Source organism: Peromyscus californicus, unplaced genomic scaffold (genome assembly GCF_007827085.1).
Source record: "Peromyscus californicus insignis strain IS unplaced genomic scaffold, ASM782708v3 Scaffold_5__1_contigs__length_169319896, whole genome shotgun sequence".
Taxonomy (NCBI): domain Eukaryota; kingdom Metazoa; phylum Chordata; class Mammalia; order Rodentia; family Cricetidae; genus Peromyscus; species Peromyscus californicus.
Window position 1 is genome coordinate 151,310,366 of NW_026294573.1, and position 24,953 is coordinate 151,335,318.

The 24,953-nt window shown below is 37.9% G+C and overlaps 1 protein-coding gene across 1 annotated transcript; it reads left to right on the forward strand.

The window, feature by feature from the left end:
* The first annotated feature begins 218 nt into the window (after window positions 1-218).
* Window positions 219-23,003, forward strand: Calb1 (calbindin 1). The gene is made up of 11 exons (XM_052718489.1): window positions 219-440; window positions 917-993; window positions 4,485-4,559; window positions 14,017-14,100; window positions 14,205-14,261; window positions 17,450-17,527; window positions 19,507-19,562; window positions 19,653-19,692; window positions 19,818-19,871; window positions 21,658-21,729; window positions 22,070-23,003. The coding sequence occupies exons 1-11, from the start codon at window positions 362-364 to the stop codon at window positions 22,181-22,183; spliced, it is 786 nt and encodes a 261-aa protein (XP_052574449.1). The 5' UTR covers window positions 219-361; the 3' UTR covers window positions 22,184-23,003.
* Window positions 23,004-24,953: the final 1,950 nt, after the last annotated feature.

The following is a 24,953-nucleotide window of genomic DNA, read 5'->3' on the forward strand; positions in this document are numbered from 1 at the left end:
GACCAGGGGACTGTGAGGAGAAACGAGCCTAAGCCAGGGATCCCCACCACCTGCTGCTTCCTAGACTCCAAAAACTCCAGCTCCAGCTATTTCCACGGAAGAGAGAAATCTGGAGGGGAGGGGAAGAAGGTTGGTGAGAGCAAGAGGCGGGAGCTAGGAAAGGGAGGCAGGAGGAGGCGTGGCCCGGCCTGGGGCCGGCGGGATAAATACTGAGAACTGGGTGCGGGGTGCAGAGAACTCCGGAGGACGCCCGAACGGAGCAGCACCGCGGACAGCGCCCGCCGCGCCGCGCCCAGCTCAGCCTGTGCTGCCCTCTCGCCCCGAGGTTCGCGCTCAGCGCCCCGAGACTCGCAGCTACACCATGGCAGAATCCCACCTGCAGTCATCCCTGATCACAGCCTCGCAGTTTTTCGAGATCTGGCTTCATTTCGACGCTGACGGTGATTATTTTCTTTTTAACCCTTTCAAGACCCTTTCGCATTCCTTCCCTGATCTTTCCCTCCTCTGATCCTCTTCCTCTCAACCATCCTTTTCTCCTTCCATCACCCTGCCTGATCTTGCCTCCCTGCCTGGCTGCAGACCCCATCACCCTGGAAGTTTACATTGCTTGTATGGCACCCCCACGCTGTAAGCGTTCACCTTTCTAGGAACAGCAACGGTAGGACAGAGCGCAAAAATGGGGAAACTCTGTCCCCCAAAAGTTTCAAAGACCGTCCCCAGTAACCCCACTCTCCTCCTTGGCCCTCAGTGCGGTTGAAGTTTGACACCTCGGAAGGGGAACGCTGCAGCGGCTGTACCCATTGCTGATTAATCAGGGCTCAGGCTACATCGCCTCCCAGGACAGCTGTCCCGGAAAGAACCAAGAAGAAACTTAGAAAGAGACATCTGACACCTGGGTGCCTCTTTGTCTTTGCAGGAAGTGGTTACCTGGAAGGAAAGGAGCTGCAGAACTTGATCCAGGAGCTCCTGCAGGCGCGAAAGAAGGCTGGATTGGTACGCTTGGGTTTGTGAAGGACCTTTCAACCCTAAAACATACCTATTCTTGTGTTTCATGAAAGAGGTTTCATGGGCGAAAGTAAAGACTTACTAAGAAAGGCGATAAAGAACATCTTTCCAAATTGCGTCAGGAGAAAAAGTGTGTGTGTGTGTGTGTGTGTGTGTGTGTGTGTGTGTGTGTGTGTGTGTGTGTGAGCGCGCGGGGGAGAGAAGTCTAAAGAGAAAATCCCTATTGTCTTAAATCGGACATATATATTCTATACTGATCCTTTCCTTAATAGATCTTAAAAGGAAACATCGGTGTGCAAAACCCTTTATCAGATCCACTTCTCTACCCCTGAGTTGGTTGGGTGATTTCTAACTTCTCTTTTCTAGACGCTGTTAGGGGTAGAAATACATTTCTGCCCCTTGGTGGCCAAGAGCAGATCTGCAGATTCTAACGCCAATTACTGCTGCGATGCCGGTGTAGCTGTGGGGAGGTGGGGGGGGGGGGGGGGGGGGGATATGAGAAAACAGCTTGCTTTCACCCTTATCCCTGAAAAAAGATAACCAATTTGTAATGTAAGTGGGAGTGAAAATTTAGCAAGAAATGTTTTTCATTTTTTGTTGGAGAAAACCCTCAAATTAGGAAAGCAATAAAACAAAACATTTAAGAATTCAAGGTATTATAGAAAGAAAAATTCTGATGAGAAACTATTAATAGTGATTTTAAAGTAAGCTATGGTTTTGACTTAAGCCATTGGTTAAACAAATGATAATTATTGGTTATAAATTAAGTCCTTTGGGCCACATTTATTTGTTGGAAAAGGATGATGTCAACATAAAAATAAAATGTATCCAGTCAGCATATGAGATGTTTGTATAAAGGAGAACAGGTTGAGAATTTTATAAGTCTGTTGGCATTTATGTAAGACTGCCTTTCAGAAAGCAAAGTTGGATTTGGAGTAATTAAATGTTAATGGTCTAGGTCTTTTAGACTATGATTACAAAGAAATTTTTACATTAAAGATGTTATCCGTATCATCCCTAGATATTATACAGCATGCCACCATTTCTAGTGTTCTGGGGGGGGGGGGGTGATGTACTAATAGGACTATTTTTTGTTGTTTTTGTTGTTGTTCTCTCTATGGTATAATTTGTATAGTAAGTATCCCTATACAACATATTAGAAGGAATCCCACAGGGCTGTAATTGTACTCTGATGTATTATAAGCAGATTATGAAGCTGCTAAAATCATGCCAGACTGACTTTAAACCAGATCATGCTCTGGGGATTCTTATGTTCAGATTTAATACAGCGTAATCTAATAGAATGAGATCAAATAAAAATGTCTTCTATGCACTTGGCCCTATTTCTACCTTGTGCATTACCATACATTACTATCACTACGGTTCAATCAGTCTTCAGCTGATAATACTAAAGTAATTTTCTTTCTCACTTAAAATATATTAAATATATATGGAAAGTCCTTTTTTCATAGAAACTATAATTACAACCTTGAATGGTGCTTCTAACAGCTAAATGAACATATTTTAATTTTCCAGAAGTAACTTTAATATTGAGATTTACTTCCATCCTCTAAATACAAATATTCATGAGCTCTGTGTTTTTTACGGATTTTTTTCCTCCTCATTTTAACATTTTTGCTTTTTGTAAAAATATATATAATTAAAAAGATAAAAATCAAAAAACAAAACAGAGTTCAGGTGGGAGTTATAGAGTTTAAAGCTTATTTTTCTTCTGCTGACTAGAACCTAACTTTGGTCTATAAAAGGCTGTAATTAAATTATAATTTGATAAGACTCATCTTTCACACAAACATATCAAGTTGGTTAATACCTTGATACCTGAGTATTTTTATAGATTATGTAATAGACTTTGGTTGGATAACTAAAAATCTGAATTAAGATCTAGATTAAGAATTCATACATATTGGCCACATTTCATTTATTTTAGTTATCTACAGCTGTAAACCTACTTTTACCTATTTCTTTTCTTTACCAGACTTCTTCTCATTTCCTGACATAGAAGGACAGAGAGAAACATTTATTTGGCTCATCATAATAATGTGAAATTTCACATTTCCACCAAGTGAATATGATAGCCCAGTATACCATTTCTGAAATCACTATCCTTCTGCATTTAACAATGTCTCATCATTACATTTAACCTTATCTTTATAAGTCTTCAGTTGATGGTGCTGATTATACATGCTCCTCATTATTTAAAGCATATATTGCAACCCAGTTGCTACCCAGAAACTTCCCAAGCTAAATATCAAGTCTGCTTCTTGAACTAGTAGGATCACATAATTTTAACATTTAACAATGAAGACTTTGTTTTTGTTCACTTAAAGATATGTGTGAAAAATCTGGGACTGATATTCCCATGCTTGACACTATTGAGCTAGACACTTTCATTTTCTTATAGTTGTTTCTGTAACAAAAATTAATAAATGCAAATTGAAAATTATCTGTAGTAGAAGGGTTCTTTAAGGACCACATGTAATTAAATTAACTTATTGTTTCTTGCTACTTTAGTTCTACTACATATCTACAATTATTTCTAAAGGATGAATGCTGGTATTAATGCTTTAGAGCTTCAGTGTGGCCCTTAGGTTATATTAGGCCAAATATCTACAGTAAACTTGTGAGGTTGGCACTGCCATCTTGTTCGGTATAGTGAAAATTGAGGCCTTAATTTGCTTTCCCAAGGAGATAGAACAGGTTATTAGTAAGAACTGACCTATTTTAAATAGACCAGTTCATGTAACAGAGACATTTTAACTGGGCTTTGCTTGAGACCCAAGTGTTAAAAACTAAGATAGCTTACAGTTCATAACTTTCTAATATGTCGATATATAAAGAGATTATAGAAAGGAATAACCATATTGGAGGTGTGGAAAGTCAAATAAGAAAATAGCATTTATCATTCCAAAGTACTGTTTACTATACAAAATATGTGGGAAAGGAATACCTTGAGGAAAGTGGAAACAAGGGCAGCTTGGAAAAGTGTTTCCTATGGTCCTAGGAGAAGCAAAGATCAGACACGTTTAATCCATGCCCTAAAACATGGTTTTCAGAATTGTCAGTCCCTAGTGAAACACAAATTTGCCAAGTCATTTTCTCCTCTCACACTTTTCTCCCAACGTTTAATTTTCTAATTTTATGTGATGAATATACACCTGTTTCAAGCCAGAAAGATTCATTGCCTACAAACTGGGCTACTCTTCTACATATACATATTTTACTTATCCAGGCCAAAATAACTACTCTACCTCCAGTAGACAAGATATCATATTAAAATAAGGAAATGTTATAAGACAAGACTGTGCAACAAAATAAAGAAAACTTTCTACAAAGCAACATTTTAAAAGTATATTAACAGCTATTCTATTTCAATTTTCATTTTTCTTTGCAGTAATTTATTAACATCATTACAAGAACTTTCTTTACACACATCTTACCTATTTTTTTTATAATTTTAGGAGTTATCACCTGAGATGAAAACCTTTGTGGATCAGTATGGACAGAGAGATGATGGAAAAATAGGAATTGTAGAGGTAAGGAACCTATGCAATTTGTCTGATTTAATGAATGAACATCAACTTTGAAATTTATCGAGTCATCTTAAGTCAAGCATAACTCATGCATAGAAGCCATTCAATGTCAATATAGCATCTTCTCTCTCAACACATCAGATTCAAATGGCAGAAACTTGAGAAGAGGCTGTTGAGTTTAATGTAGTCCCAATCCTAAATTAAAAGCATTATAAAGCAAACTGAGAAGTGACACACTAAGTCTCTCTCACACTCCTGTCACTGACACTATTGGAACAAGCAAATCTGATCTTCTGGGTAAGCATATTCTACATTGCATTGCCCACCCCATACTCCTGTGCTCTGCATTGCCCACCCCACACTCTCCTGGACTCTGCATTGCCCACCCCACACTCTCCTGGGATCTTTGTTGCCCACCCCACACTCCTGGGCTCTGCATTGCCCACCCCACACTCCTGGGCTCTGCATTGCCCACCCCACACTCTCCTGGGCTCTGCATTGCCCATCCCACACTCTCATTGCCCACCCCACACTCTCCTCAACATAGCAGCTGAGTACCCAATTTATTTGTTAATGTTTAACCATGTAAACTTTTCTGTAATATTTTAAAATCAAATGTTTTCAGTGCTGTAAAGATATCATGGCAAAAGGCTGCTTCCTGGTTTTTGAAATTCTATTTCAGATTGACAGATGGCCCTATCAAAAGGCACAATAACTTTTCTACAGTGAATGAATACTTCACAGTCTAGGTACACATTTGAATCTCTAGAAGTTAAAATAGTGAATGTCAAATCTTGCCTTTTGACAATGACTTTTGCTCTTAAAGACATCTTACTATGCCTATAAATCAAGGAAAGGAAATTAATTATTTACCCATCTGTATTCTCAATTTTCAAAATAGTTGCTGCTTCCCTTATTCCTACTGGTGATCTCAGCTGTGTTTAGCTCTGCCACCTATTAAAAAAACTTAGTAGAAAGCTTTATCTAGAATAATAAGTAAGATCATGTTTTGAAATATGAAATATCACAATCATAATTATGTTCATAAAACATTCTTAGTCTCTTCAGTTGGGAGGTGCCTTGGCCTTCAAAAATTGTTATAATTCAATTTTGATTCAGAAAATTAACCTGGTTTTCAAATAATTGGTCTTATTAGGACACTTGTGGTGCCAGTTTGAAACACACGTATTTTTAAACACCTACTACAAATAGAGTGAAGGAAGGACATACTATTATTATCCGTGTAATTGAAGTTTCTCCCTGGAGCATACACTTTCCCCTTTTGCCTGTGTGCAACTCATTACTGTATAAATAGATAATAGTCATTGAACTTACAGGTGCTATAGAGGCCGACTAATCAGACAAGAATAATAAAATTATGTTTATAAATGTAAGTGAAATGAGATAAATAATTACTCAAAACTAGTTTGAAAGTCTAATATCAGTGATTTTTCTAAACTGGCTATTTCAGTGTTTGGAACACTTTTTAATTCTAGTTGAAGGAAGATTACCATCTTGTATTTAGCAATTTCACCTTGAAGCACTCCAGTGGACTCAGTTGCTTATTATAAGTCACTTATTTGGTGTTACAGGGTTATGTATGAATAAGCATGGAACTTATTCACAAAATGTTACATTTTTATATACGTAGAATGGATGGATCCAGGTTATACCATGTGTGACAGAGTTAACTTAACATTTTAGACTTAACATTTCAACTTTAATGTCAGCAAGAAGCTGCCCCTCGGCAGAGGCGTTGTCTTAAGATACGGTGAAACACAAATCTCTGCAAGTTTGAGCTGAGAACTGTTAGGAAGGAAGGGGTTGTGTATTCATAAAGAAAAAATGGGAGTAAAAGGAGATGGATAAAAAGAGAGAGAGAGGAAATAGCGAACCTGCCGAACAGCATAGCTTAGCGACACTGTGCACTGTATAGCTGTGAGCCCCCATAACAGTTACTAACCCAGGTTTTGGAGGAGGCAGCTGAAAGAGATTCGCTAAAGAGAAGAGAATTCAAAAATGGAAGAACAGGAGGGAGACGGCTGCAGCGGTTCATAACGCATGTCCTGGGTAGCTAAGTAAGAGCCGAGAAAAGATGAGTCTTGATGCATGCCTGGGAAAAAGAAGTAAAATGTTACAGAAAACAGGGAGACAGCGGGGAATGTGTGAACTCTCAGCTCACCCTCTAGTATCACCAGAAAGTTGTGCTAAATGCAGTTCATCCCATGTCCAATTTGATGGGTGATATTACTTGCTTAGAAATTCTGCATATAATATGGCACACCAATATAAAAAGCCTAGCTAACTATAAAAGAACACAAACCCCACATTTTCCAAATGCATTATACTCTCCTTCATCTTAGCAAGTACACTATGCCTTAGTGTTCAAAGAAGAAAGGGGTTGAATTGGCTTGTGTGTTATGTTCACTTAATAGTTAGACCCCAGGACTCATTGAAGTCTAATCAAAGGAAACTAATATGCATCCAGTAATCTGCTTCCCTGGGGGACCACCCAATTGAATTAAAAGAAAGGAAAATTCAGTACTTAATTATCAATGTTCTGACCTGATACAGTAAACTGATACTTTCTATAACATGTATTTTTACCTAAACATATTCAAAGGAAATAAATGTTGCTGTGTCTAATATTCTGAATTTGGTAATTTAATGACTTTAATAGATTTTAAATTTCACATAAAGATGGTTCAGTAATAACAAGATTGTTAATATAAATTCAAAAGAGGAGCATTGAAAATCTGAGACAACTTAGCAAATACCATGGCAGTCAGAACTGTTCTAAATTTATTCAGACTGGTATAGTTCTGTTGTAAAGAAGGTCCACTAAAATAATTAAGGAGGAAGACTGAATGATTTAGCAGGTCATGGAATTCCCTTTGCTAGGTCTCACATGAAGTACACAGATGCCTCCTTTTCTAGATGTCAAATCTTTAAGCTTTCCCTCTGCTCCCTTGGGCAATGTGTGGGAGCCTATCAACCTCTCTAGACTTAGTGTTTTATCTGTCTAGGTCAGTGCATGCACAGAAAAAAATAGATCTAAAAGCTATTTTAACCTAAAAACTGTACCAGCCATCGAAGGGAAGCAAAAAGTTCTCTAGCCATCTCCTCCTCTCTTCCACAGTGGGATTTAAGTGTATACACTTAGCCTGGGGAAAAGTTATTGATTTTTTGGCAGAGTACGTATTTATTTGAGAATTGGGGAAACTGATAAATGGTAAAATAGGGTTTGAAATTTTGTTCTGGATAGACTTTTTAAGATGGGATATTAGAAACACTGTTTCGAGTAAAGGGTGCTCGTGGCGAGGGATGGATGTCTCCAAATCAATAATAGACCATCTGACTTCAACACTGTCTCAAACTACAAGTTACATAAAAACAGTCTCAGAACATCTGTTTCCTGGACTATGAGCAAACATGACCATGTTCTAACAACGTCTTATGCCTGTTATGAGCATTAGTGTCAAATGAAATAATCCATGTCAAACAAACAGACCACTGTAAAAACCTAGTATGCGTATTTGGCATTGTTACTAAATACAGAAATGAGTTACTGAAAACCCTACTCTATTCTTCTAAATGCCAAAAACTTTTTTCTCCTTCTTACATAATTTATTAAATTCAAGTTATTAAACTCAAATATTTTTAAGCTCATGACTATTTACCTTCCACACTCCCTGGATTCACTTCTCATTGGCGGGAAAAAGAATGCTGCTTCGGTTTTCAAATGTGAAAACAAATCCTTGTCTAATGTGCTTAGGAAGTGTGACGTGTCACATAGTTGCCTTTAAATTTGATGACTTCTGCTCTTGTACATGTTGACATATCTGTTTTAGGTACTTGTCTCTCTATCAAGTCACACTCCAGGGGTACTCCTCTAACATGTATCATTTTGTTTTATTTTTATAATTATCCTTTGTGTAAAAATTGTTAAGGGAAAAAAAATTTTGAAATTATCTGTCTTCCTGTAAGAGTCTTACTAGGAGTAACTATGAATTACCAGCAATTGACATAGTGGCCTAGAATTCAATGGCCAGATAAGGCATGGGTAGGATCTTAACCCTTTCTAAAGCATAAGGCAGGGGTTCCATATTATTCTAGGGAAGGAAAGGAAATGACAAAGAATGCAAATGAAAATCCTTTAGGATTGAGTCCCCTGGTAACAGACCTGAATTTTGTTAGGAAGTACTTGGGCATCATATCCTACAAAAGGAGAGTAAAGACAGCAGGCCTGAGCCCTGAAAGATGCTAGGCCTCCACAAAGCTTTAGCAGAGACTTTCTCTGGAATGAGCTCTGAAGTAGCAGTGCCCTTCAGAGATTTCCCAGATTTTGACTAAGAGGGTAGGACTTTCATACTCCGGTGTGGATTAACCATGAGATACCTTGGAGGTGCAGGTATCGTCAGCCGATACAATTCCTCAAAGGGGCAGCTGAGTGCACAGCAAAGCTCCTGGAACCAGGAACAGCTCTGGGTAGCATCTCCCATTATCCACCCCAGCCCCTATTCACAGCCCAATAATGAATTATTGTCCAAGGGAACTTTACTTCCATGTGTTTCCAGCTGACTCTAGACAAACAGTTACCATCATTCACTGCACCAGTAAAATATTTATTGATGCAGTTGCTAGGCAAAGAAACAGTAGTGAAAACGTAAATGATGTCCTCAAGGACAGAGGCAAGCAGAAAGAAGTTTGCTTCCCCACTTTCAGTGCCAAGCAACCAATTCCACAAGACCTAAGGGATTCTGTCTGTACACACAGCTGTCTGTCTTGCCTTCCATTCACCCCCTTGATTCACTCTACTTTTTTCTGCAATTGACATTAAAGATTGAGGAGTTGAAGAAAGGGAAAGCAGATGATCCATTGACTAACAAATCACCAACAGTCTTGAAACCAGAACTGGGAACTTCTATGGACATCAGTGACTTAGCAAATCTAAGAATAACACAGTCCTACCTAGCATCTTCTGTGAAAGACCTTTGGCACATCCTAGACCTTGTCTTAACTGCTACAGATGGAGAATCTCCACATCCATGTGAATAATGATTTAAATAATGACTGAATAATGACTCCTATGCATTTACAAGAGGACCAACAGACAGCACAGGACCACCACATTGTAGAATTCACCTTGAGAAGGAAGTGTTTTTATTCACCCCAGGCACGAATCATCCATACACATGCATTGCTTTTTAAATGGCTGTTTTGGTCTTACAATGATATTTTATGTCAGTAAAATTCATTTATTCTTTAAATAAGCTAGTACTATAATGAGTATAATATTAATAGTTTAATGAGATTTAAAAAGAACATTTTGTATATAGATACAATCAATATTTTTATGATTAAGATCAAAACAGCGTGCACAAGGAAATATACATCTATACTATCCATGAAGAACAGTGAGCATGGTGGTGCACACCTTTAATTCCAGTACCTAGGTGACAGAGACAAGCACATCTCTGAGTTTAGGTCAGCCTGGTCTACAGAGTGAATTCCAGGACAACCTGAGCTACACAGGGAAACTCTGTCCTGAAAAAAAACAAAAGGAGGAGAGGAGGAGACTATAACTCTCCTATATTTGACATTATAGAAATCTCTGTTCTTTATGTGAGTTACATAGACTTTACAAAACAAAGATGGATAAATTTCCCTAATCTTACATCTAATCATTACTTTCTAGTGTACTCTTTTCCTTTTTTATTTTTAAATAGTTGATGGATTTTAAGAAGTATACTTTTTAAGAGAAATCATTATTTCTTAGTTTAAAGCAACAGATATTTTATAAAATTCAAGCAATATAGAAAATGATATAAGTAAAGTTGTTGACTCTAGACCAAGTCAATGAAATATTTCTATTTTTAAAAGAAATCACAAGCATGTGTTCTAGGCACGTGGTATACAGGGCTCCATTGATTCTGAATGGGTATATGATGCAGACGAGAAACTCTCTGAGCTCCTGAAATGGACTGAAAGAGATCCACTCCAAGCATTAAAGGTTGCTTACCAAGAGGCAAAGGAAAAGTTGAGATTGGCTATTCCAGTCCTAAACAGGTGCTTGTGTTAATCATAACATAACATGAACAGACTTCTGGAATCACACAAAACCTTCTAACATGTACCATTACCATCAAATTCTGTTGGTCAACTTGTCTCATCACTGATGAGACCTTTAAGACCTAGGATTTCTATTTTGTTACCTCTTTGTCCCCGTCCTCTCCTGGATAAATCTTTCCTCCTTCTTAGAAGCATTCTCCAGAATACCTCCAGTACTCTACACTGGGCTTTAGGAGAATGGCTGTTTCTCCTCTCTTTGAAGATCATCTCTATGCCCAGTTCTCCCTCTCACTTCTTCTCTTCCTTCTTAGCTTCAGTGGAGACCTGCTCTCTGGGCCTCACTTATGATTCTTTAATAAAGAAAGTCGTTTACAGAAACTTTCTACTAGGGGCCCACATACAGATGCAAAGAAAAGAAAATGTCACAGGGAAGATGAATTCTAGATTTCAATGAGTGGAAAGAAGCGTGGCTTTGCAAAGCCACTGGAAGCAATCACTAACAAATGCTTCATTTGCATTCCAAGAGGGAAGGAGCAGCCAATTCATCCTACTACTTCATCCTACTACTGTAATCAAGGAGCATGGTGCAGGCTTAATTTATTAGCAGTCATCACATTTAACTGAGTTTCAGAGTCTGCAAGTCACCAGAGCAGATAGCTCAATCTCAGCATCCTCAGTTCAAAAGTTTGTGCTTTGAATTATTATTGAACTGTATTATTTCTGAGGGGCAGAATTTTATGGGTAAAGAAGTCAACTATACAGACAAGACTTGAATGTAGTACTAAGATACCTGAAATATATATATATATATATATATATATATATATATATATAGAGAGAGAGAGAGAGAGAGAGAGAGAGAGAGAGAGAGATCTCACACTACAGTGATATAAGTGTATTTATGGACCAAAACCTGATTTAATTTCTAAAATTACTGGCAAATCCTAAATCCCTATTTTCACCTTTAAATACATTATCATCTACCCACACTAGTGGCATTTGCTTCTAGTTAAGATGTTGGCTTCCAGTTAAGAGCTGACTGGAGACCGGGCAGTGGTGGTGCACGCCTTTAATCCCAGCACTTGTGAGTTCGAGGCCAGCCTGGTCTACAGAGCAAGATCCATGGCAGGCACCAAAGCTACACAGAGAAACCCTGTCTCCAAAAAACAAAAAAAAAGATCTGACTGGATCATATTAAATATTCTAGCAAGATTTATTTATTTTGTCTTTCACCTTTCACCTTTCACTAACCCCATTCATTCTAGGGAAGAAGAGGCTGCTTGCACATCGGGTGAAGTGATGGTTTACACTAAACCTCAAGCTTTGATGGGTCTAAAAGGTCGGAAATTTTAAGTAGGCGTGATAATCTTTCCCATGGTTTAGTTTAACAGTTAGGACATCTTCTGACCTTAATGTTAATTTCAACCCCAGCTTCTTAAACTGAGGACAGTGACCTCTATGGGGTCACAAACCCCACATGGTAACAGTAAAAGATTTCTGAACACACATGAAACAAAAACGAATTCAAATGAAGAAGTGCAGTGACTCCCAGGCGTTCCTGGCAGCACTCACCTTCACCGCACCCTTGGTGCTCAGCACGCATGTTCATCGGGCACTGCGCATGCATCACACCACGCAACACCAGCAAACACTGCCAGAAACCCCAGCTAGGACTGGTGTGTGCTGCCAATCGCAGACTGTTTCTGTACATATGAAGTGTTCTGATCTTAGAGAAGCGTGCTAGTTTAATTGTAGAAAACAGAGACGTCTAATGTTTTCCTCCTGTCATTCCTCAGCATGCAGCAAATTATTCTTTGTATTATGTTACAATACTTGATTTTAAAATTTTCTGTTAGAGTTGTCAAATTGAATTTCACAAAAAAATTGTTAAATTAATTCTAGTTTGTGATCAAGATAGAATTTTAACAATTTCTGTAATGGTGTGAAAACATGGTAGTGCCTTTTTATGTTATATATTTATGTGAGCCACTGTTCACAGCAGTGACAATTATACTGTACTTTATGGAATTGTCACAGATAGATCAATTCTAAAAGATTGGAGATGTTCTGTATCCTACAGTATCAAACATCCAGCCAAGATTGAATCTTTATATAAAAACAAACAATTTGAGTTCATCTTTAATAAATGGTAAAATTATATAAAATAATAATTTTAAACTAGATTGTTATGGTTTATTATCAGTAAATGTTTGTTTGTCTATCTATATTATATATGCCTGGGGTCACATAAAACTTTCTCAGGAGAAATGAGGCTATATATGTAAGAGAAATTTAAGTAGATCTGATCTAGACAGGTTTAAAGTGTACGTACCAAGGATAAAGGTTCGTGTCTGTACTTTAGGGAATTCAACCACTGCTGGAAATTAGTCAAACGTTGCAGATGAAGATTCATTCTTTAGTGGTGAAGAGTCAGTAATTCCAACAGCACACATCTTGAGCCAGGGATATTCATTTCTCCTTCACCTCCTTCTAGTGATGAAGGTGCTAAGGGCCAGTGCAGTTGGGGAAGTTGCCGGGGACCACAGCTCATTAGCAGCAGAGCCAGAAATAGAAGTCACATCAGCAGAGGAGCCATCAATCCCGCTCCCTCCTTCTCCACATGCAATAGATGATATTAGTCTTAAAATGGGATCGGTGGCTCTTTACCCCTCAAAAGAGGGGGGAGAGGGAGGGACGGAGGGAGAAGTGGGGAGAGAGGGAGGGGAAGGTGTTGAAGTTACGGAATGAGATCTAAGGGGAAATGTTCACAGTCAGGCAGTGAAGCACTACATCTCTGAGCAGAGATCACGATTTAAGAGTGTCCCTGTTACTGTCTCGTTCCCCCTGTTTACGGTGATGTGTCTTTCTACCTCTTGCTATTGTTTTGCAGTTAGTTGCCTTTGGTCCATCTCCATTGTGTTGCTCTCCAGAATTAGACATATATTTTTTTTTCTTCCTTCCTTTCACCTCTATGCATGTTCCTCACAAATTCTCATTTCACATGAAATTTAGAGCCATAGTGTGTGCCATCCTGTGCACACTGAAGAACCGAGACCTGATCGATGGCATAGAGCTTATGCAGCATGCATCTGCATGTATGTGCAGCAGATGAAAAGTGGTCCCCTACAGCCGTCTCTTTGGCTGGGCAGCCAGGTCCTCAGGGTGTAGGTATTGGAAAGCACCTTGGTATTTTGCAGAAGCAAAGTACCAGAAAGGGAAAGTGAGCTATGTCTGTCCTCTCCGACCCTATTAGTCAGCTGATGTTTATCTGTTACTGCTCTCTCAGTCAATATCGCTACTCACAGAGCATGTTGAGGCAAAACTGAAGCAGCAGGTGTTGGCCCAGCCTCTTTCCAGGCTCTTCAGCTCTTTTTTTCCATCTTTCCAGCTGGCTCATGTCTTACCCACAGAAGAGAATTTCCTGCTGCTCTTCCGATGCCAGCAGCTGAAGTCCTGCGAGGAATTCATGAAGGTAAGAACCGTCTGCCCTGAAGAACAGTGCTGAAAGTATGGAAGTCGGTGGGTTCTGTGACTGATTGATTGAAATCTGGTTTTCTGTCTCTGGATTTCTTGCAGACTTGGAGAAAGTACGATACTGACCACAGCGGCTTCATAGAAACCGAGGAACTCAAGGTGAGTGAATCCAAGCTGAGGCCCAGCGTGCTCCTTCCACATGCAATCATGAACTGCTGAGGGAATCACAGCTTTTTTAAAAACCTCCCACAAAGGAAACTTACGTTGAGCTGTGGCACATTTGCACCCACTCTTCACATCATTAACGAAATACCAGATCGAAAGACAGACTTCAAGGCCTTCTTGAGATTCTGCTCATCAGCGCAAGAAATTAGCATTTTCTGTGGTGTACCTAAATTGTTACATAAGATAGATGGATGATAGACACCCATACACACAGAGACGGATAGACAAATGGAGCTGACTATGCCAACTAGATAGGCTACTCTCTATTGAAGTTTGAAATTTTACTTTATAAATTGAATGCTTAAATATATTTTTCTTTCAAAAAACACAAATGACAGAGACATGTGTTGTACCTTATGCATATTTATTTTATCTTTGCATATATTATATGGGATAAGCATTACCCTAGTGACAAAAAGCCTGCAAAAATTTAAGGAACTACTGAAGGCCATACAGAAATAAGACACAGGGCTGTAATGTTTAATCCTAGACTCATGCATATCCTTAGACATAGCATATGCCTCTCAACAACATAAATTATATAACTAGATTGTGGAAAACTGAAATTTTGAAAATAAATCACCAATTCACAGAAATAATGAGGAGGTCATGTGGGAGAGGGATTCAAGGAAAAGAAATCTGAATCAAATATAAGCTCAGGACAAATCTCCATGTCATCCTACCGTTTTTCATCTTTAAAGCAAGGGTAACGACACTGTGGTGTCGGATGTACTGCGGAGTCTAAGACTCTGCACAACCTTCTGTGGAATGCAAAGCATAGCAAATGGTGTTGCACTCAATTCAGGAGTGGGAACACACCATCCACCTCATTTCCTCCAGCCAACCAGAAGACTGCTTAGTCAGAAAGGCCCATTTCTTCTAACTTCAGAACATAGAGGGATTAAATGGGATGCAAGGGCTAGCGAGATGGCTCCACAGGTCAAGGCACCCACAAGCAAGCCTGACTACTTGAGTTTGCTTCCCTGGACCCCACGTGGTGGAAGGAGAATTGTCCTCTGATCTGCACATGCATGCCATAGCATCTGTGCACCCTCGCACGGTCACATACACACACTCACAAAGTAATGCTTTTAATTTTTAAAAGGGAAGCAAGTTAATATCTGTTCAGCACCTGAAAGTGTGCCTTCTATGTCACAGACACAGTACTGCTTTTGAAATGTATCTCAGCGTTTATTCTTCAGGAAATTTGCAAGGCAGTTCACTATGACTCCCAGTGTGTAGGGAGACAGAAGTTCAGAATGCTTGCGGTATTTTCATCTGCCTAGGAAGAGAACCTAGGCTTGGCCCTAGAGTGTCTGCCAATATCAATAACTTTTTTCCTACACCACTGTGTACCTCAAACTTCACTCAATATGAGCTGCTTCTGCAGTTGCTTTGTGGGGGAAATGATGCATTGTTTTCCTAATCATAGTTCGACATGGTTTAAGAAGGACAGAATTTTAGAGATTAGACTGGTACATTTGTACCACCGAGCAATTGCTGTAACAGACTCAACTGCAGCCTCTTTAAAATGCCGACACTTTTGATATAAAGTTCCTGAAAACAATATCGTTTAGAAACTGCTCTGCAACTAAACTCCACAAGGTGACAGGGAAGCCATTGTGGTTTTGTTCTTTTAGACTAAAAGGATGATTTTTTAAAAATCATCACAGTACATAATGAAAACCTTAGCTCACTTCAATACTGACCTCAAAATATTCTCACAGTCTCTCTCTTTGTTCTAAATTCTATTCTCAGAAAGGAAATTCTAAATAGAAGTCCTCCTCCCTGGAGAATTTTGAAGATAAGTTGGCATTCTTTTTTAATGGATCTTTCAAGAAAGCTAATTTTAAGGAAAGAAAGCTAATTTTAAGATCCATAATAGAGTAAAACACCGCTTGCTCTCAGACATGACTTTGAATCCTAGTGTCCCAAGGTTTCTCCAAGTCTATTTTTGTGACCACCATTTCAGTGTCTGATGAGGCTTTTTAGCCCAATTAATCTCTGACAAAAAACTCAGAAGGCTCAAAAATAAAACTCACCCCCACCAGATAACTTTGAATTTTATATATGCTTCACTTTGGATCTGAAGCAGAGTGTTCAAAGTGGAAATAAATGTATCAAACCAAGAAAGGGCCCTTCCTTGAAAAACGGGAAGCAAGTCATCCCAGCAGAGCTAGTTCTCTTTTAAAAAGGAGACAGAGCACTGCCAAAAGTGCTAATGAAACTCAACCCTCCGAGACTTTCTGGGCATGGGATCTGCTCAGTTTCCCTAGCTGCATTAATTCGTTTTCTGAGGAAATGAAAGAGTTACAAATGAACATCAGTGGAGAAAACGAAAGGCTATTACAACCCTCAGTATTCACACTGACATTTATATGGCAAGGCTTTGCAAAACTTTTATCTCTGTAAAACAAAAATTAAACTCACTTCCAAGTTCCAACTGTTGAGTTAATAATCATCGTTTTTCAACCTTCCCACATTAATCTCTGTTTTAATGTGATTCATATGTCCCTCGAGGATTCAATGTTACCAACTGTTGTAGTCCGTGCTGTCAGCGGAAGCACTTGAACAAAGATCCTCTAGATCCTGTGATGCCTTTTTGCTAACCACCAAGCCATCTGGAGAACAGCATAGCGCTGGCTGCAAAGAGGAAAACATGGCCAGGAGTGCAGCAGGAATCGCACTTTAAATTGGAGATGTATTTCCATCTAGCTTGCTGAACATTTTTCACACAGGTTGGAGAGGTATAAAAGGGGGGCCTTACACTTCTAACAGGAAGATCAAATGAATACAGGTGAAGAGAAGCATCCATTGGATTGATTTTTTCAGTTTTTAATTCAGATCCTTTCACATTACACAATCACCATCCTCCATTGACTGCAATCCTAAGAACACAGCACAGCTCTGACTGTGATAAATCAGGTCTCAGAAAGAGTCAGGTGTTGTGCCTGGCAAAGGCAGTTTCATTATTGGGATGCCACAAGGCCCACGTGACTTCCAAAGTCCTTTCCTCCCCTGGTCCTACCATAGGGGTTTTCTTTGCATTCATCCAGGTGTATTCTTGCAGACTACATATTACCAATGGCATGAAATTTTCTAAGTGCTCTTTTTCTCAACAGAACTTCCTAAAGGACCTACTAGAGAAAGCAAACAAGACCGTGGATGATACAAAACTAGCTGAGTACACAGACCTCATGGTAAGACTGAACTGGTAAAGATTTAGCCAAGAGCTCATTAAACACATTGTCTGTGTTCTTGCTAAGTCTCAAGGCTACCCAGGATGAAATAAATAAATCAAGCTTGCACATCACACACTACAGATGAGCATTTCTGATAAAGCTACATCACATTTATCTCTCACAGAGACTTTTCTTTAAAAGCCAGAGTAATTGTATTGCTAAGTTATACAGCTTTTACATGTTATATACAGAGTATAAGTGACTTCACCCTTTGTTCCGAAAAATTCTGAACTTGCTTTTAACCATTGTTTAGAAAACTAAAGACTTTTCTAGAGTTTAACAAAAACTGTTACTTTATTCATTAAATTGCTTAAATGAGTTTCTTTCCCTTTTATTTTTATTATCTTAGAATATTGAATCAGCACTATGAATGAGACCCAGACACACCTTAAGCCTGATGTTTTGATAATTGTATAAACAAGATTTGTTATAAAATATGAATAATATAGCCACAAAATCTTTACTCAAAAGTGCCTAATGCAAATAAATTAATGAGGTTCTAGACAAAACAAAAATTCATAAAGTTACTCTGTCTCAGGAAGGTAGCTTGCGAATCTTAACTCATTATAGGGTTAATGTTATAAGATAGCAAGCAATATATATATATATATGTTCATATTTTCTCTACATACTGTGAAGTTATTATGAGTTCTTACCCCATGGGTTAAGTAAATAAGTTATAAAACATTACTTCTATGCTGTATTAGATTTTGAGGTACGCTGAGGAACAATCTTCTAGAGTTTCTGTTCTGTTCGGTGCCACTGAGGTTTGCTTTCAGTCTTCTCACTTCTCAGTACAGTTCCATTTGCAGCAGCAGCAGCAAACAGGTGGTATGACACTCTTGCTGCGTCACGAAGGCAAGACCTAAGCTCTCTCTGGCCCTTTCTTTGGGAAGTGGACAGTAACCCACATTTCAGTTTTCTAGTTTGTCTCAATCTTAAGGGATTCTATTTAAAGTAAGGTTGCCTTTCCAGGTAGGAATCTGAAGCTGCCTTTCAAAAACGACTCAGATGGGAGCTTCCCCCTGCTGGGCTGGCCTAGTAGATCTGATTAAATGTCATAAACCAGTTTCAATCCAGGAAGCAAATTAATCAAGAACTAATTAAAATTTAAATATATAGGGGAGGAAACATTTCCCTATGGGCAAGAAGCTCTGTGATCTAGTTGTCCAGTATCTTGGTAGACATTACAACAACATTAGAATTCATGGTCAATGGATTGTAAAATGCTGTGTCAATACAGAACCCTGAAAAAATGTTCTACTTCCCACAAAGAATTCTTAGACCATATCAAACCGTAGAATGTCCTTTCTTTTTCCCTTTGAAGGACCTCTCTAAACTTCTATGAACTTTTTTTTACCATAGCCCTTTTCTCAGATATATATAGAGATAGATAAATAGAGAGAGAGAGAGAGAGAGAGAGAGAGAGAGACAATAGTTACGATAGAGACAATATAGATAGATGATAGATCGATAGAGAGAGAGAGAGAGAGAGAGAGAGAGAGAGAGAGAGAGAGAGAGAGATTGATAGATAGATATGCTACATTTGGCATATTTAGGATTAGCATTATCTTCATTATGGCAATATTTCCTGCTTTCTAAAAATGTGAATGTTTCCTAAATGGTATTTATGTATGAGCATACCTCAGTATATGATATGTAAGTATAGTATCCAGTTAGGAAGTATTGTTAAGTATTGTTAAGGAAGGAAAATTAAACAATTTGAAATTATTCCAAATAATGTAGTCATGTTATCCACTTACTGCTTTTGTTGAATTTTTTTTTTTTTGCTTTAAAGATGTAAAACAGGCTGAGGGTGCAATTCAGTGTTAGAGTGCTTGTACTGCAGGCACTCAAGATGTTTGATGTTTGAATGTTTGTCCTGTTCATTCAATAAATTATAACTCAGTGGCCCAAACATTGACAATGTCTTTCAGCTGAAACTGTTTGATTCAAATAATGATGGAAAGCTTGAGCTGACAGAGATGGCCAGGTAAGTTTCTGGGTTACACAGACAGTATTACAATAAACTTGCTCTCATCTAAAACTCCAGGCTATTAACATAATGTTTTTCTCTCAAAAGGTTGCTACCCGTGCAGGAAAATTTCCTTCTTAAATTCCAGGTAGTTGGCTTTTCTCTGCAATAAGTAATGTTTTTCTTAAAAAGTCAAAGGTGGGAGATTTGTCAAGAAAAACAAGCTGAAATACACATCACGTTTTAACTGAACCTCTCTTCTCTGTCTCCTAGGGAATCAAAATGTGTGGGAAAGAGTTCAATAAGGCTTTTGAGTTATATGATCAGGTAAAACTATTTTCTTTCTTTTTTCTTTAAAAAAAATATTACAAAAACAGTTTAACAGGAAATCTATCCTCTTAAGACCTTAAGTATAAAATATAGTATTTATTAACTGTTGAAGCAAGGCTGCATAGAAGTTCTATAGAACTGGTTTACCTCACACAACTGAGACTTTACACCCACGAGTGACTGTGCACTTCAACTCTCCCTTCCCTGACATCACAGGTTCTAGTTTCATTATTTTAAAAACATTTTACAAGTGTATTCCCATAACCACCCTCCTGACAGGCTTATCTCCCCTTGCGTGTTCTCACGGTTCACTATACTGTAACACGTTACAGACTGTCGTTTTTATTATAGTATTGTGTTGTATGTACATTTGCGATCTCCTTATACATATCCTTTTTCTGCTTACTTATCAATGGACATTAGGTTGTTTCTAAATCTTAGCTCTTGAGAAACCACTGCCATGAACATGAAGTGTTAATATCTCTTCAACATCCTGGTCTTCTGAGGAAAAATAACAGAATTGTGATTATTTTGTATCATATATTAGTTCTATTTTTAATTCTTTTGGTGTATCATCATTACTATCTTGCTGTATCATTTTGATTTTCCATCAACAGTGTACAAATGTTTCCAATTTTTTTATATCCTCACCAACACTTCCTTCCTTTGTCTAATAATAGTGATTCTTGCAGCTGTGAAATAATTTGTTTTCATTGCATTTCTGTGATGGTCAATAACATTGATCACTTTTTCATAAACTGATTAGACATTTATATCTTCCTTGAAAAAGTATCTATTTACTTTTTAGCCCATCCTTACATATTTTAATATCACATTCCCTTTACGTAAGGCATTAGTGCCTTGCCTGATACACAGTTTACAGCTGTCTTCTCCCAGTCTTCAGGTTGCCTTTCACTCTGAATGGTTCTTGCAGCTTTTAGGCTGAGTTCTGCTGTCTTCATGTCGTCTGTGCTCTGGGCTCATAACCCACAAGCTCAATGCTAAGACCAATGTCATAAAGCTTTTACTATTTTATATTTAGGAGTAGTTTCTGTTTATATTGTCTGGTTTGGGTTTTGGTTTTGACACAGGACCCCATGCTGGATGGCCGGGAACTCACTATATAAACCAGACTGGCCTTGCACTCATAGAGATCCATTGCTTATGACTCCCAAGAGCTAAGATTAAAGATGTGTATCACTACACCTGACTCTAAGAGTTTTATATCTTCATGATTTAAATATTTGCATTGAGTTAATTTTTGTCCATATGAAAGTTAATTTTTCCCTTTTTGCATGTGGATACACAATTTCCCTATATCTTTTGTTGAAGAGACTATCCTTGTCCTTACACTCGGCTTCCCAGTGAAAGATCAGTTGATTCTATGCATATGGACCAACTCCTGAGCTCCCTGTTCTATTCCATTAGTGTATATACCACTCTCTAAGTAATTACCATACTGTTTTAGTTACTGTAGCTGAGGACTATATTTTGAAATCAGAAACTGCTGCCTTTTTCGTGTTTGTTTGTTTGTTGTTTGTTCATGGAGGGAAAGCACGCCACAGCCTGTCTTAGCCCCTGAGCCATCTTACCAGCCCAATGCTTCCATTTTCATCCTTTGAAAATGTCGATCTATTTCACTAGTGTAAGTACTCACCTATTTGGCAACTGTAGTAGAGCTGTGTTAGGAGCAAGACACACCCGGTTAGGACCCTCGCCAAGAGGGGTTTTCTGAGGACTGCAGTTGCTTCCAGTGTGTACTATTTTATTTCTCCTCCCTCAGGATGGCAACGGATACATAGATGAAAATGAGCTGGATGCTTTACTGAAAGATCTGTGTGAGAAGAACAAACAGGTAATTCAGTTGCCATGCAACTTGTTTCCTAATCAGGCTTTAGGGAACTACCCAGAAACGACCACACATCTGTTGTGGAAATCTACTCAAAGAATTTGCAGAGGAGCAGAGCATACTTTAACTCTTAATTCAAATTGAGTTCAGCACAAATCAGTAAACTGTGACAAACAGGCTTGGGTTAGAAACAACCTGGTGATTATTCCCATTTGTAAAAGAATTTAATTCAGATCTTTTCTTAATGAGTTGATATAACAAGCAATTTCTCTCATTTTATCACTGGCCAGTGGTTAACTAATTTCCATATTTAATTGGATTACAATCCTATCTATGTCCTATACAGGAACTGGATGTTAATAATATTACTACATACAAGAAGAACATAATGGCCTTGTCGGATGGAGGGAAGCTGTACCGAACAGATCTTGCTCTTATTCTCTCTGCTGGAGACAACTAGAGTTGGTGGCCACAACCACTTGCTAGTGATACATTGTATCTAAAAACATAACTGTGCGCTATAAAGGAGTAGGCTGTATTTTCTTTTATATCTGTAAATTCTACTGCATATAGAGAATTATCCAGGATGTGTGGCACATTCTTTTCTGCTTGTTTCTATACTGTTTGTAATGTACAGTTTTTGTAACCAGATAATTGAAAAGGAGAAAGTCCATGCTTAGGCCAGTCGGTACAATCAATTAAAAAAAAAATGAATCTAACATGGTTTTGCTTTCATAAATGCAGCTGAACATTTGAATGTCCCTAAAAATTCTACCAGGATTCATCTCAAAACTTCTAGTGTCAGATGTGTAAATGCACATCTGTCACTGGGTGGAAGAAGAACTCATGACAAGCCAAGCATTTTTATTTTAAGTAATCATGGGACTGCCCCACAAAGTACTTCTATGCTGTTTCCATCTAGTAGAGGGGATGTGCTTCTGCATCTGAAGCACCAAATATCAATAGTTAGTTAATTATGGCTTTAGTATAAAACATTTTCCCTAGAGATTTAGTTTACTGATCAGTGACATGTCTACTGCTTGAATAGAAACCACACTCTTGACTCAAGTTGGCTTGGTGACATGGGAAGGGAGCCAGATGACACAGAAATCTGTCTGATTCTATGTCTGTATTTCCAAGAAGTCTACTGCCAGAGAATATGACTTTAGCCCATTTTCTAAATTATTTTCATGTGTTTCCAGATGACAATTATTCTAGTAAACTGCTGTTTTATGTCATATTCTGTGTGTACTCGCTGATTAAATTCAATGTACTGAGTATCCTGGTGTCTAGTTTGCATACTTCCTGGATTTTCTATGTAGAACTGTTCATTTCCACCATGGGTTTCTGCTGCCTCTGAAGATATTTTTTCTAGTTACAACTACTCTATTTTTACTATGTAATTGAATTTTAATGTAAGATTCATAGCAACCTGATTATTGAATGTTATTTCATCAAAACTTTTGTGTATTCTGTGGATTGTATATTTCATATTGAGATCAGTATTCAAAATAGTTCTATTTCTATCTGCAGAGTTTCAGATGAGTTCAAGATAGACTCAGAAGAGAAATAATAGTGTAATAATTTATCTAGTAAATGATATTCTGAAACCTTCACTGCCCCACATGTAGCTCAATTTTATGTAGTTTTTAGCTAGTATAGCCTATATTGGTTATAGATTACAAATAATGATTAATGACCTTAGATTCTTTATTATGAAGCAAAAAAAAAAATGACAGAGTCTGTGAAATTTATAGTTGCCACTAAAGAGTTAATGGAGGCCTAGATCAGCTTGAATATTCCCATTAAGCACTTTTTTTCTAATTCATAAAAATAACAACAACAAAAAGTGTGGGCTTTTTCCCTCAAGAATGAATAAAAAAGGAATACAAACACCATATTACCAGGATGGGAGGGAGCAATAGACAGGCTTGGCTGTAGGATATATTTGGAAGCAGTGACATTAGACTGAATTTAACTACTAAGAATAAAGAAAATTACATTACTCTCTCATATTTGTTTCTCCCCCCAAAGTATTAGTTGGCATGTAATCATTATTGATTAGAATAGAAGTGTAGATATCCTGAACCATTATAGCCTCAGGGCTCTAATACAAACTTTGTCCAGTAAATGACTGCAAGACTTAGAGGTATGGGGAATTTTTAAGATTAACCAACAAAGAAATCCCAGAAGATCCAAATATTTAGAGATTTCTTTTTCCTCAAGTGATTTAGCCACATATTTTTTTCATGCAAGATCTTAAAAGAAGTAGGAACATACAAAGATGTTTTAAATTTTATTGATAGAAAAATGGCTATTCCACAAAATAGACATTAAAATGGTACCAAGTTTGGCATTCTTATGATAATGGTAGAACAAAACCTACAATAGAAAAATATGGTTGTAGTAATTCTTCTGATGTTGTTTATATGTTTTATTGGGGGTTGGGTTTCTTTGTTCATCTGTTTATTTTTTGAGGCAGGGTCTCACCATGTGGTATATACTGGTCTTGAACTCTTGATCCTCTTGCCTTTGCTACCCTAGTGACAGGATTATAGATGTGTGCCACCATACCCAACACTGGTAGTAGCTTTTCTCAAAAGACCCCCAGAGTGCTGACAGCAACAATGGTCACAAATCTAGTAGCAAGACCATCATGGTGGACTCAGGTTCCTGAAAACTATTAAAATTCTAACACTGTAGTAAGCCAACTTACAAATATGCAACAGATCCTTTTTTGAGACAGAGAACAGAAAGAACAGAATGAATAGAAATCTAGAAGTGTGAACGTAAGACCACTGGCACAATGTCTGTCTTAAAACCTTGAGTGAAATGCATTTCAAGCTTAGTTCCAACATAAATATAAATGGTATGCAGATAATGCAGAGAGTATCTTTAATACTTTGGGCACAGAAATAGTTTTTAGCCATTTAAAAGAAACACTGAAAAACATAACCTATAAATAAGTTAAGAGGATCTGTACACACACACACACACACACACACACACACACACACACACACACACACTACTAAGAGTGAAAGAAGTTATAACACAAGTAATTGACAAAGGCAGATAGCCAAAATACAGATTACTCCTAAATATCAACTTTAAAATATAACACAGTTGATAAACAGGTGAGATAGATGAGTAGGTATTTCACAAGAGGACATTTCATTATCCAATAAACATAAAAATAACCAATTTTATTGTTAATCATGAGAAACACA

Bases quoted from the DNA above. Each gene is read 5' to 3' on its own strand.
- Calb1 (XM_052718489.1), top strand. From the start codon at position 362: ATGGCAGAATCCCACCTGCAGTCATCCCTGATCACAGCCTCGCAGTTT. The intron at 4,560-14,016 runs GTAAGGAACCTA...CCATCTTTCCAG, and splicing joins GAAAAATAGGAATTGTAGAG to CTGGCTCATGTCTTACCCAC. The intron at 19,872-21,657 runs GTAAAACTATTT...CTCCTCCCTCAG, and splicing joins CTTTTGAGTTATATGATCAG to GATGGCAACGGATACATAGA.